Source organism: Struthio camelus, chromosome 23, assembly GCF_040807025.1.
Source record: "Struthio camelus isolate bStrCam1 chromosome 23, bStrCam1.hap1, whole genome shotgun sequence".
Lineage (NCBI taxonomy): Eukaryota > Metazoa > Chordata > Aves > Struthioniformes > Struthionidae > Struthio > Struthio camelus.
In genome coordinates this window covers 7,424,306-7,439,164 of record NC_090964.1, presented here as the reverse complement: position 1 = coordinate 7,439,164, position 14,859 = coordinate 7,424,306, and the positions used below count along the sequence as shown (strand labels likewise).

The window sequence follows — 14,859 nt, the reverse complement described above, 5'->3', positions numbered from 1 at the left end:
TGACTACATGGCTAATATGGGATCTTGGCTTAAGTCAGACTGCCTATTTAGTCTTTGGCAAATGGAAGTGAAGTATATAGCTATCACGTTTTTCACTATAGCCAAATACCTTGAATTTCTGTTACTAGTGAATTGGTATAGATCCCTGAGTAAGAGGGCTTATTTTCTTTAATGTAATATGGGTGTGCTTGCTTATTTAAGTATTTACTACTTTTTCTGAAAGTAAATGACACTGCTGATTTCCTTTGTCAGAAGGAATAATATAGTTTCAATAATACTACATCAACAGGGTAAATGAAATCTTCAAACAAAATAATAAGAGATAAACATAGCTGTTTTGAGACTCACTGGAAGAGTGGGCAGGACCTTTTATTCCTGAGTTGCGCACTCTCTCTCTTAATTGGATATGTCTGTACTGCCATTGGTTAGACCGCTCCATTTCTTTGTCCTGATAATAAACGCTACTGGCCTTTCTATGTTGCAATCTCTGTAGTGTCACCATTAATAAATAAAGTGGTAATATTTGCTGGAATAACTGAAACACTCTCCTTCTCCCTCCCTCCCCTCCTTTCTTTTAGGCCTTTTCAGTATTTTTTGTTTGTGTAGCATTCACGTCAAATATAATATGTCTGCTCTTCATACCAATACAATGGCTGTTTTTTGCTGCCAGCACATATGTATGGGTACAGTATGTCTGGCACACAGGTAGGTCACTTTTCTTTAATTACAACTTACTGATTTGAATACATATCTTATAATTTTTAGTGGTATGTAGAAACCCTCTTCTATTTGTTGCTGCATATGTTTTAAGGGACTTTGTTACAGGTTAAATAAAGTGTTCTTATGCTATCCTTAGTATGCTGATTTGCACTTGATACATCTCTGAGTGACTCTTGCTGTAATCATTAAAGGTTGGCTATTGGAACTGAAAGTGTATAATTAGGAATTCCTGGACGCTAAAGAATATCTGCATGACCTCCAAACACTCTGCAGCCCTTCAAGAAATACTGAGCGCATACAAAAAGTTTTGTGAAACAGTATTAAACCTTTCCTTCTACTTGACTAACTTGTTGTTAAAATTGGGGGTTTTTTTGAAAAAGCAAAATATTATTATCATATTTATAGTTTAAATGTTTATTAGTAAAATCTCTGTGCCACTTGATTCAGGTTCTGAGCACAAAGGCTGGTGACATCAATTTTTTGTTACTAACTTGCTGCAGATGCAGTAATGGCTGCCCCAACGGTTTGAGACACGTGGGGAAAAATCTTTTTTTAGAATTTTTTTTTTTTTTTAAATCCTGTGGTTTGGAGATTTTTGGCTGGGGATTGGGGTTTTTTGGTTTTTTTTTAGTTTGCATGAGCATTAAGACTTGGCGTGGGTTATGCGTTTGTCTTTCCTCGGTCAAAAATTTTAGCAATAAAACTTTCAACTTTTTTAAAGTTAATTTCTCCCTGCCCAAGCCCTTGGGATCCTGGGTTTTTGTAATATTTGGCGTTAGACTTGCAATCAGCTCACAAGAATTTGCAAGATAGCGTGGATCGTTTCTCAGCTTACTGGTGAAAGCAGTCATCTTTCTGACAAATTAGTCATTTATAATAATGGCAATGTGGGAGCTAATGGAAGAGACTGTGAACCCAGTTGCTGCCCGATTTAAAATATGTAAAAAATCTAGAGCTATTTTTAGGACTGTGTTAAGATGTTACGGTATTGTCTGAAGTTGTTCTTCTCAGAGTTAATGTTTAGAAACCCAAAGCAAAAACCTGATGGGACAGTTTTAACTTTAGCTAGTGAGCTCTTTTGATATTTTAATTCACTACAACCTTGGGAATTCATCTTTTTAAATGCTCATCTAAGTTGATGGGAACTTGCTCTTGACTTTTTTTTTTTTTTTTTTTTGAGGAAGTTATGTCCCTTTTAGGTGGTGTGTCTATCTAGCTGACATCTGGCTACAACTTTGCAGTTTATGATTTTTCTTCCCTTCCTTCCCAGTCCCTGTAAGCTGAGTGTTGCTTATATGGGTTTCTCATTTATGCACAGGGAAACTGTTCAAAAGACCGCAGTGTACCATCAGTTTTCCACTGGCCAAGAGGATTAACACCTTTCTTTTGCATGGCTACTATTTTACATTCTCATCAGTAGTGTTAGAGAAATCAACACAGCGTCATAAAGGTTCCCTCCCCTATTGTAGAGTTTGAGTCAGACTGTTGTCTGCATTACTGTATATGGACTAACTAGTTTTGTGCTTACTCACTTATATTTTCTCAGCTGAATTGCTCACATCTGGCACTAAGATATACCTAACTTGGAGAGAAAAAGTAGTCTAAGCTTACCACTTCTCTGATTCAAAGATCACAAGCTATAACATTACCTCATCTTCTGCAGTCTCTTCCATTTGCGTTCCTTCTCTATATAGGGTTTTGTGCCAAGTTATTTCGTTAGTTGTGCATCTGTTATTTTTCATTGGTGCCTTGCAAAAGTACTAAAGCAAGATAATGAGAGAAAAGTTTAGAGCTGTTTTTAAATAAGACCCCCTAGATACTTTATTCTGCAAAAACTCTTACAATTCCATACATGTCTGACTGAAAATGTCCTTTGACTTTTGGAATCTTTTAAAAATAACTTAAAAGTATCAGTATCTGCTTCTTGTAATATATTACTCAGGCTTCTCTCTTTTTTTTTTTTTCTTTTTTCTTCTCTTCTTTCAATAGAGAGGGGTGTATGTTTACCAACAGTATCACTGTGGATACTTTTTGTTTATATTGAAGCAGCAATTAGATTTAAAGATTTAAAAAACTTCCACGTAGACCTTTGTCGTCCTTTTGCAGCACACTGGTAAGTAGACTTCCCCTCGTTCTTAATAACCTTTTTATTACCAGATAAATAAATATTTAGGGCTTTTTATTTTGGTTGAAGGTTTGGATGGTTGGTTTTCCCCCTGCCTGCCCCTACTTGACATTAAATATTCCATCCAAAATGTATACTAACCATTAACCAGGTGCAACCTTTCTGGAGATGCAATGCTTGTGAGCTGTAGGGAGTTGAAGTGTTTGTAGCAAGGTTATTCATAGCGTTTCTGGAAAGTTCTTTTCATCAATTTACAAATTCTACATTTACATAATGACTTAATACTTAAGAAGTAGCATAAAAATATTTTCACTAATAGTTAATGTATTCTGTTAATAAATAAATGGATGAAAATTCTGGATATAAATGGATGAAATTTCTTTTCTCCTTTGAGGAGAAAAAAATCATTGCTTGAAAGGTTTCCTTTCCTGTAACAAAGGACTCCTCTCCTTCCCCTCAAAAAAAAAAAAAGGGGGGGGGGGGAAGGGAGGGAGGTTCTCCTGACTGTCTGATTTCATAATTCACTACAGGATGTGAAAAGCTTCAGGTTGAAAACCATGATAGAAAATAAAAGATGTTATAACACTCCTTCTTTCGAGGTGATGACAGTGAGTTCAGGCAAAAGACTTAACTGTGAAGTGTCTGTATCTGGAAGAAATAAACTTCTACTCAGCAAGTTTTTAGTGTAGTATGCACTGATCAGGCTAGGTTTAAAATGGGTCCTGCTTTTCATGGAGTCATTTGGTCCAGTTCCCTATGATACAGCCTTGAATAAATTAGACATCTGTCACTTTAATTTATAGTGTCTACATTGTACAATAAATCCCTTAAACACTAATTAAGTTCTATAATAGATTACAAAAGCACTTTAGGAGCTCTGGAGAAAGGTCTTTCTGCTGCTGAATTGGATGCAAACATTTAAGCTTGTCATCAGAGTTTTAGAATTGTAGCCTCAGCTGGCTTTATGCAGTATTACAAAAGAAGCACTGGCAGAGATAATGTCAGATGCATATGCAAATGATTCTTGCATTCTGGTAGCATATTTAGAGCCCCAGTTTGCACAGTGCTATTGCTAAGCAAAGAATGAGAAGACTTTAATGGTTAATATAGATTGCATCTGAGTTTTTCCCTGATCTAGGGCACCTTTAGTCTTTAAAATGTAAGTTCACTGTGCTTTGTTAAAATATTTGCCAGAGATGCTTTTATTTTTATACAGGAACGTTTGCCCATTGATTGAGTATCCTTGTTAATAAAAATACTAGCATGATTTACTAGCATCCTGTATTGCTGCAGTTGTCACAAGTTAATAAGAATACTTAAATTCTGTGCAGTGAAGCTGCTATATGAGAAAACTAATTCAAAAGTTCTGTTATACTTCTGTCATCCCTGTCACCAGATGGAACAGCTGAGTCTGGTTGGAAGCAAAATTCTGCATATCCTATCTGTCAGTAAGATAAGTGGTAGAACTAAGTTTAGAGATTAGAAGTTGTTCACTTACATCTTCAAGGTCAGTCCTGTAAAGCAGGAGTTTACAAAGGCCATTTGTCGCCCACAAAAGATGGCTTAATTGCAGCCATCTTCAACAGAGGCAACTGGTTATTGAGGCAGGAACTCCAGGGTCACTTCCAGCCCTGCTGGGTCTGGGTGATGGCAGCGCGCTCTGGCTGACAGCTTTGGTCCCCACCAGAAATGCAGCAGCCCCGCAGCTGTGTGTTTCAGCTGTTTCTCCAACTCTCGTTTTTTAGGCTACGCTGCACTGAGAAGGTGTTGCAGGGCCTGTTGCAGAGGCAGTATTTTGCAGAACCATTGTTTTTTCTGTGCTTTAAAGAGTGGTAGAAAGGAGATGTGCTCATCAGTTCTGAGGGGTGTGAAGAGAGGAGACTAAGGATCTGTTTCTCCTTTCACTGTTCCAGATGGATTTTGTTACTCATCTCCCAGCTTAATGTCACGAATTTAAATGGCCCTCTAGGAAAAAGCTTGGAAACCTCTGTTGTAGTTGGCTGTTATCTCTTTAAAAAATGCATACTTCCTAGTCTGGTGCTTGTCTGAAAGCTGCCTTTGCTATGCATGGTGCAATTGCAGTGTCATATTCCTCTAACTTATGATACAGTTAATTGCTCTCTGTAGTGAATTGTAGCTGTAATTTTATCATGACAAAGAAATCTCTACGTTTTCAAACTGTAGAACTATTGTAATTCAGCAAAAAGCATTTTATGTATCACTTTTTTGTAAAAACTTGTAAGCCAGATGCATTTACAGTTACACATTTTTATTAGTTTTCTAACGTGGTTACAGTCTAGTTAATAACATTTTGGTTTTTGTTTTCCTAGTATTGGCTACCCTGTTGTGACTTTGGGCTTTGGCTTTAAAAGTTACGTCAGCTACAAAATGCGTTTAAGAAAACAAAAAGAAGTGCAGAAAGAGAATGAATTCTACATGCAGCTTCTCCAGCAAGCTCTACCCCCAGAACAACAGATGCTACAAAGGCAAGAGAGGGAGGCAGAGGAAGGCAAGTTATCCTTATTACTTAATGTGTTTGCTGTCATCTACAATTAAAAGAAATAAAATGGCTACTAAGGAAGAGCTTTACTAGTCTGTGTTGTTTTGGCTAAGGGTATTGTGAGCTTAGAAACAGAGGAGCTGAAAATAATTTTGTTTTGGCCATGGTTAATATGACAGAGAAGGCAATTCATTTCTACTGTTTAGTTTCCTCATTAGCAGCTGCGTTAATCTAGTCTATTAGTGCTCTATGAAGACGTATTTATTACTAAATCCCTTGGTTACTGTGTCCTGCCTATAATGAGAAAACGAGTCTTAAAATACCATGTGACTTCTGGTTTTTTTTCCCCCTAAATTAAGATAGACTCTAATAATTGTTGTTTTCTGCAGAAATGATTAATGTGTACCTAAGTATTCTTCTGTGTGTGTCACACAGTATTGATTGATTTAATAAACCAAATATTTTTTATTTTTGGTATTGCAGCAGCCAAAGGATTATCTGATATGGATCCCTCAATACTTCTGCAGCACAATGGAGGCATTCCAGCCAATAAAAAATTATCATCTGCAACGTTGCCAGAGCTAGAATATAGAGAAAAAGGGAAAGAAAAGGACAAGGATGCGAAGAAACACAACCTTGGAATAAATAACAATATTTTGCAACCTGTAGACTCTAAAATACAAGAAATTGAATATATGGAAAACCATATCAATAGTAAAAGATTAAATAATGATCTTGTAGGAAGTACAGAAAACCTCTTAAAAGAGGACTCATGCACTGCCTCATCCAAAAATTACAAAAATGTCAGTGGAGTTGTGAACTCCTCACCTCGCAGTCACAGTGCAACTAATGGGAGCATCCCTTCCTCATCTACTAAAAATGAGAAAAAACAGAAATGCGCTAGCAAGAGCCCAAGCACACATAAGGACTTAATGGAAAATTGTATTCCTAATAACCAGCTAAGCAAACCAGATGCATTGGTAAGGTAAGTTTGATATGAGCTTTGTGTGACTGCCTCTCTTATCCTCTCCTGATTTCACTACATCAATTTTTTTCTTAGAAAAATGTAACTTAGGATCCCAGAAAGAAAACAGAATGGTCTGGTGATGGAACATGATACCTAGCAGCTGGGTCTTTTGGGTTCTATTCCTGATTTTTTGCCTCTGGTTTGCTATGCAACTTTGAGCAAATTGCTTACTTTCTACCTCAGAATGTTGTACTTACCTACCTCACAGGGGTGTTGTGAGGCATAATAAATAGCTTTGGCAATTATTTGATAGAAGACATGAGAAAAGTGTGACTACTATTGCTGCTGAGCTCAATGAATGTGTTCTTGACAAGCGCTTCCTTTGGATGGTCTTTATATCTCCAGGGAATTCAGTAGGGTATGATGGTGCCTGAAAAGTGGGGTGGGTTGGTTGGTTTGTTTGTTTCTTTCTTTCTTTCTGAAATGTTTGTTTTTTGTTTTAATCTTCAATTTACAAAAATGGATGCAAGGTATCAGCTGCTTCGTAACTCCTTAATCACATGGATAAGTTCAGACTCCTGTTTGCATACCTGCTACCTTGTTAGGTACGAGTCAGTCATAGGGATTTAATTTAGCTGCCTTGTGAACTATCAAGATTGAAAAGGTCGCATCTTTACGTATGTTTATCTGAAGGTTAAATACAGATGTGTTTATGAAAAGCAGCTAAGTACTTACAGCTCTATCACAATGGATACAGGATAGACACTGCAAACTCTTGTAGCAAATGGACTGGAGCGTTTCCTGTATGCGTCCAAAGGATGAAATCATTCTTAAAGAGAATCTAGCATGAGAAGAGTTGTTCATAGTCATTGTACCACCTGTCCTGCTATTATAGGCACAATCTTACATAATCTTTGTTAGATTTCAAGCTGTAGTTAAAATCAGCTAGATTCTTGATTCTTGGCCCTGCCATTCAGATGATTTTAGCAGATTTTAATTTCTGACTTAATTTTATTTACAAGTACTTTCTCATTTCTTTTTGTCTCAGCAGAGACTTAAATATCTTTCCTCTCTGATATCTTTGCCCCATCTTCTGAAGTCTATTTATAGATAGCAATTGTATCCTCGGTGTAGTATGACAATAGCATTTCCTGAAGAGTACTTCAGGATACCACTGGAGGTGTGTGTGGACAAAGGAATACTATCGTCTCTGAAAATTCTATTTTCTACACTGACATACCAGCTAACAGCAAAAGTGAGATTTTTGGGGTAGTGATGGCAATTTGTTTCCTTGTTTGTTTTTACTTGTTCATGCTTGTGGGTTTTTTTTCTATCTAGTTACCTATTCCAATGTCATTCCAGGGAATTGCTTTTCCCATCCTAGTTCTAGGCTAATTAGGTAAAATTGTTTCAGAGCATGAGGCTCATCAGAATAGAGTAATCATTGCAGATGTTCTCCTGTCATTCAAGTTTTACCTTGTTCTTTTTTTTTTTTTTTTAGTCAAGTAACAATCCTAAGGCAGTTACTATCATAAGAAAGTAAAAATACATTACTTACCTAATATTGAGCCCTATTTCCCAATTATTAACAATGAGCAGGAAGTTCTCTGCAAACTAATACTGATTGGGGGTCTGCAGTTTTGAAATTGAAATATATTGAGGAAAAAAATGTTGTTTTTAAAAAAAAAAAGGGGGGGGGGAGGGGATTTGATGACCACTATTACAGTTGTGTGTCAGTGTGGCAAACTCTGTTTTGAAATTGGTATAGATGAGTTAAACATGCTGTTACTGCATTTACAGGGACACCAGTTTGCAGGGACCCCTGGGGTTCAGTTTATCAGAACAAATTTTCCGCGCAAAATAAGACAAGAGTAGGCCAATGTTAGAGGTCAGCCTGTCTAAAGGGATACCTTATCCCCTTACAAACTAACTTTGTAGCATTTTTATGAAAATCTTTATTTTATTTTTTATGAAAATCCTTTTTATGAAAGTCTTTATGTCAGTTTTTAGTCTTTTAAGGATATTACCTGCTGCACTTTTGTCCTAAACATAAGTTCTGAGACGTACATTGTTGTCATTTGTTACCAAAGGAAGTACTTGAGAGAAAGAAATAGTGTGTAACGGTTCAAAATGGGGATAGAGATATATCTAGACCAAAACTGCTGAGCAGTTAAGTTCTTTCCTAGCACTCCTGGCATGTTTCCCTTTTTTCTTTTCTCGCGTACTGAACACTCGTTGATCGTGTTTCAGCAAATCCTTGTTGGCTGACTTAACTGACAGATCAGGCTCCCTTTCCTTGCAATACCTTTTGATAATTGGACTTTTGACTCTGGTCTGTCTCTGAGGACTTGTGCTATATGAGTACAATTACTTCAATAAAAACATTATTTTCTCCTCTGCCAGTTAAATATCCAGACTATTTGATACCTAATGTCTGTAGAAGACTTGCATGAAGCACATAAGGACCAGCAAGTTAATCTCATCTGTGAACCAAGTTCAGCCTAGATTAATGGGGTGCAGATGGCCCTGTCTTCAGCAAAGCTGCTTTATTTGTATGTTACTAGTTTCAGATGGGCACCTCTCCTCCCTTTAGGTGGCTTGTTTGCTCACTGAAGAGGAGAATGGGTCGGTTTGTCCTTGTTGCAGTTCTGCAGTTGAGCAATGGGTTGTTTATAAGCCCTCAGAAGAGTGAAGGGAAGCATTTCGTAGGATGGCCTGCCAGACCAAGAATTTTGTTCCATGTAGCTATGATAAGCAATCAGATTTAAACCTTGAGTGTTTTAGAAATCTTAACGTATAGTTTAAAACCTATATGCTATTCCTCAGATGTAGGAAGCCGTGTTCCTCAGAGCTTAGATCAGGTGGTCCTTGTGATTGTACAGTTGGGAGGTTTCTAATGCAGAAATGAACATATAGTAGACCAGGATGTGCCCTAACAGAATTCTAGCTACTCTAATTCTCCGGGTAGATGGCTAACATACACTAAGAGTGCCTTTACGCAACATAGCTTTCCTCTGCTCTGAAAGTGAATTAAGCCACTTCACTCTATTGTTTGTTGAGAGTTTCTGCACGATGTGTGGGTGTGATGTGGCTGTTGGGCTGTAAATTCCTGTAGCTGCTTATTGTGCACCAATTTCCCTGTGCAGGCAAGCCGTGAGCACTTAAAACACTAACTTCCTGTGTGTTGCTGCTCACACCGTTTCTTATGAATGTAGATAAGTGAAATCATTCATGAAATCTTACTTCTATTCGGACTGAGTACATAACTCCTACACCAGTAGATATGTATTTCTAAATATGAGCACCAAAACAGCTGTTTTGGAAAGTATAAACTTATCTGACAGACTGGATGGGATGGAATGCGTTTAAACTTAAAATTCACGTTTATTTTTTTTCACTTGTCATTTATGCTGTCCCTGGGTTGCAAGGCATTTGTTCATTGTCTTCTCCACTTCCAGTGGTATTACTCATCCCCCTTATTAAACTTTTAGTCTGCATTGAGGCTGCACTTTGAAAAGGGCAGTGTGAAGTCCTGCATATGTGTGTGTCTTCCAGATCTGATCTGCTCAGCTTCCAAATAAAGATGCTTTTTATAACTTCTTGTCCAGGAGATTCACTGTAGGATGTCAAAGCCAAGCTGCTTTCCTTTTGTGTTCACAAACGATTTCGCTGAGCTGACTAGCTAGTATTAAATATAAAGTATGCCTTATGATTGCTAAGAACTAAGGATTAACAGCAGTTATTTGAGACAGTAAAGAGTGGGTTTTTTGAGAACAAGGCAACCTTATGCGCTTGTTAACTTTTTCTCTTAAACAGTTGACGTAACACACTATGTAGCGGTACCCTTTTAGATATAATTTAGGAGTAATATTATATAAACAGAACATAAACTTAATTGAAGCAAGGACTTTTTTGTCGTCTTTTTGTTCTGCCCAGTATTCTTCTTTTTGTTCTGCCCAGAGTATTTGAGAAATATCTCTAAATATTTAGCTTTCCTGAACTGAAAGGAAAGCACTGCTTGTGGAACACATTTTGATGGTCTAGGGAAAACAGTATTTTCTGTTGTTAACTATCCTCATGTGTTTAGTTTTCTGGAGAGGAAGTTACTAATCTCCATCTCTATGCATTTCAGTCAATATGTTATGTTACTGCTGTCTTGATAGCTAGAGGAGAGGGATACAAGAGGCTCTGTCCCCGCTGATCAGCCTTGAAAGTAATCTCTTTGCCTCGGTTTTTTTGTTAGTTTGTTCCTACAGGTGGAACTAGTACCTACTTTGGATGGATGCTGAGTTCTGCTCTGTTTGTTTGTCAAGCACTTAGTCATTTCATCTCAGCTGTCATGCGAACTGCTCATTTCTCAACATTACATCAGTGGGCCTTTGGAGTCATAATTTTAGTATTGTTTTAATATCGCTTACCGATAGTTACCAGAGCAAGCTGACTCCTTGTTATGATTTCACTGTAAGTTCTGAAATGCAGCAGGTTTTGTTCATGTTTTAGGGACCTGATGTATGAAGCAAGCCCAAGCTGTAATCACAGCAATTTTCCTTCTTTGCATTATGTATTATACAGTAATAATCATGTCCTACTTCTAGTTATTTGTACCCTTAGGAAAAAAAAAAAACAACCTGGCAGGCGCAGCCTGGCAAAACTGTTTGTATCCACAGAAATCTTGCCTTTTGGCACACGAGGTGTTGAAACAAGCTGTCTTATGTACTAATTATTCTCACAGATATCTTTGATTTCTTCCGGCGATTGGAATAAGGAAAATATCTGTGGAACAAGGGATAGTCTACTGCATCCTCCTTTGCTTTCGTAAAACCTGATGTTACCTGCAGAGAGAGATTGGACGGTTTTAATGTAAACTTCTGTCCATCTAACACTAATTATTTCCATCTTCTGCGATACCACTAATGTGCTAAGAGTGAACATTTCTCCTTCAGATTGTTAGCTTCCTAACTTATTTTAGGTAGTAAGGAGTATTTATTTGCTATATGAATTGCAGAAAACTTCTGCTGTGGTGTTTAAAGCTATAGCAGAGACTACATCATAATGAAAAGGAGTAATTGAAATCTGTTAAAATTTTACTTTAAAAATTATTTCTGAACAAGTTCATCAATAGATAAATTTCTTATGGTTTTGTCTGTCACTGACTTGAAAGAGATTATTTTTCTCTGTCTTAATTCTGTTCTGGCCCTTTTGGAATTGCACTACGGTAGTTGGTCATGCACTTTATGTAGTTTGATCATGTTTCAAATATGTAACTATCTTTGGACTGTTTATCTTTAGATCATCAGTCCTGATAGGAATGATGGTTTCATAAAAGAATACTCTCCACAGCTTTCTCAAGTTCCTAGATTTCATTACAAAACTTATAACTACGTGGTGATCTGACTAATTCAGATGCGTGTAAGGTTTTGTTACACAGAAGTACTGTAATCTTTTGATTAGAGTAGGTGGAACACCTTAGGCTGTCACTCTTTCATTCCTGAGCCTACTGAGAGCTCGACTGTGATGCCTTTTAAGTTGGAGAGTGTTTGTGCTTTAGTGGTTACAAAGGGTATATAGTTCCCACTTTTCACATGCTATTTTTAATGTGACTTAGTGTCAGTCACTAAGATTATAGTGTTAAATAAGTGAATATGGCGTACAGAACCCCTCATGTCCTGCATGAGGGTAGGAGCTTGTAGTCTAATTTAATTCTAAATCATGCTGCTGACGTGAGATCTTTGCATTGTCTGTTGGAGCTTTGCTACTTGCATGGTTATAAAGGAAGGTTTTGGGACCGGCATGACTGAAAGTTTGTTAGGCTCTTTAGATTTTTTTGGAGGATCAATAGTAACATTTCTGTCTTTGCTGGATTTGCTTCTGCTTGTAGAGAAGCAGTTTCTAAGAACAGGGAACTCCTCACTGTAGTGCACAGTAGATTTAAGGGGTTGCAGGCTAACAGCATAATCTGCTCATAAAAAGGAATAGTCTATTGGTACATAGTCTACTTGGATATGTTTTAGCGTTGTGGGTAGGAAGGTTTACTGATCTCTTATAGACAACTGAAGCACCCAGAGTACGATCAGTTTTTTTAAACTTTGATTTTGTGATTTACAATGAAAGATTTATTGAATGGCAGATAGGTCTCATTTTCCTGCAAGTATTACCCCAGATCCCCTGTGGTCCTTCAGAGTAAAAGAAAGAATATTTTAGGCTTGGAGCATGCTTTAAAAGTTAAGATCCTTACATCTCTAGCTATTAAAAGGAGAAAAAAAAAAAAAGTTATGAAAAGGACAGCCTCCTGAAACACAGAGCAGTGGCAGGGACCTCCATGAGGCTTTGGCTGCGTGTTCAGGCAGGATCTGTTTGAGTTATGTATGAGTTTATCACACTTCCTGCTTCTCGCAAATTTCATGTACGCAGCTCTGGCTGGATGCTTTTGCCTCTGCTGAGTATAAAGGAAGGCTGCAGCTCACAGCCTCAAATATTTCCTCCTGGTTTGGAAAGCAGGCATTTTGTTATTGTGGCTTATTCCCTTCCTCTGCTCACATTCACGTGCGCTCTATGGCTCGTGCAGGCTTCGGCTTTGTCCGCAGCGCCGTCTGAACCAGCCCCGTGAGCACTGCCGGTACGGAGCTTTCGCTGAAAGCAGCAGGAATGCTATGAACCAGATGGCTTAAGAAGTTGGAACTAATGTCAATACTCTGTTGCCAAAAATTCTAATTCAGCTTGACTTGTGCCAGCACCTCTGATTTGTTTGGGCTTTACCTGATCAGAGCTTCTCTTTTTTTTTCAATTAATAAATACCCAAAATAAAGCACAATATCTCTTATTGGAGCAAGCTTGGCCTAGTCTCATTTGTAGAGAGAAGACTCTTCTACTGCTTAAAGCTGTCTTATTTTCATGATTATCACTTCATTGTAGAGAGGTACACTGAAATTATTTATGTATACTTGTTAATGTAAAATGTGTCTATGTGATTTTTATTATGTGCACAGTCTCTTCCTTTACGTTATCCTACCAGCCACTCTTAAGATTTGTGAAAACCTACGTTATCATCAGTCCACTATCAGCATACAGTAGCCTGTTAATACTTGCTAAGCATCTTTCATTCTTTGATTAATAAGTTTACCTTTCTGAAAATATTTGGTTACTGCTTACTGGAAAATTGAAATTGAACTGTTATATTGTCACCTCGTCACTGTTCAGCTCTGTCACTGAACATAGTGAAAAGAACACAGCTAGTAATACCTGCTGGTGGTTTTCCCATTTTTGGTTTGAATGCAGCAGTTAAACAGTTGAACGAGCCTTTGATTAGGTTTGCAAATTCTTTTCTTCCCAAAAAAGGGTACAAGGTGTTGAAGTGACTTGTGGTCTTCAATATGAAATGTGTATTTGCTTAGTACTGTTGTTGTTCATCTACTAGGTACAAGTATTAAATGGCACTTTTACATATGTATTTGGCCACAATTTATATTAAAATGAATTCATCTTACCAATAGGGCAGTTCACATATAACTAGGAAGACAGTTTAGTAGAGCTGGAGAAAGTGGAATTTGAGCATCTGAATTGTGCTCGTATGAGTGTATGGTAGACCATGCTCCCTGTGGGCTGTTTCTTGCTCTTAATTTACCCAGTAGACCCCCCCCCCCTTTGGCCCAGTTCCAACTTTTGTGGCAGACGTGAAATAAAGCATGACGTACGTGAGTACATACGTGACTACGTTTCATTATTGCACATTTAACCTCTTGATTCATTCATTCGCTCAGAATGTTCTTATGCCTTGTATCACTACACTTCATACTAGCGTTTTAGGATGAGATTTTCCTGCACTTAAGTCCAGAAGAGCTAAGCGCATCCTTATGAGGACAAATAGCTATTATCTTTTAACCTGCAGTAGTGAATGTCAATAAGAGCACTTCACTTTGGTTTTCTTTTTGGCTTTTGTAACTATTTTCCCCCAAATCTTAATGTACAACTTCTGTTAGTTTTGTATGGAACTTTAGGAAATAAACATCTTCATCTAGTTGTTGAATACCTAAAAACTTTTAAAACAATAACTGATGGAGCAGATGAAAATTGCATGTGAATAACCGAGTCGTATTTACTTTCATATAAATGAGTATGCAACACTGTTTATAAAAGGTGATTGACTTATTCACCTATGATGTGCTTTTAGTCTCAGAACTGATCGTCTTATTTTGAAAATACAGGGAAAAATGCAGACAAGATGCAGGCCTCTCTTTCGAAACTTGCATTTTACTTAATTTTGGTTGAAAATGTTTTAATTAATGAGCTTGCATGAGTCTTCAAAAACTTTTTAAGGCTATAATTAAGTGTATAGCAGATGGCCTCTGTTTAGGAGAAATTAAAACTGAATTTCCTGACTCCTCAGCTGTGAATGACTTGGCATGTACTTATGGTTCAACACGCAGGTCATGTCCTTCAAGGAAAAAAATAACATATAGGTGAGAATTCAGCAGTGTGCTCCATAGCTTACCTATTATTAGCAAATTAAACTCAGAATTTGTTGGGAAAGATAAAAATTGGTTCATATGT

The 14,859-nt window shown here is 37.4% G+C and overlaps 1 protein-coding gene across 1 annotated transcript in view; it reads left to right on the top strand.

The window, feature by feature from the left end:
- The window catches only part of MACO1 (macoilin 1), a 29,960-nt gene that overhangs the window by 9,668 nt on the left and 5,433 nt on the right, over positions 1-14,859 (top strand). Inside the window, exons 3-6 of the mRNA XM_068917336.1 lie at positions 579-705; positions 2,710-2,833; positions 5,176-5,354; positions 5,829-6,330. Of these exons, the coding sequence (XP_068773437.1) occupies positions 579-705; positions 2,710-2,833; positions 5,176-5,354; positions 5,829-6,330 (932 nt within the window). The remainder of the gene's footprint in view (positions 1-578; positions 706-2,709; positions 2,834-5,175; positions 5,355-5,828; positions 6,331-14,859) is intronic.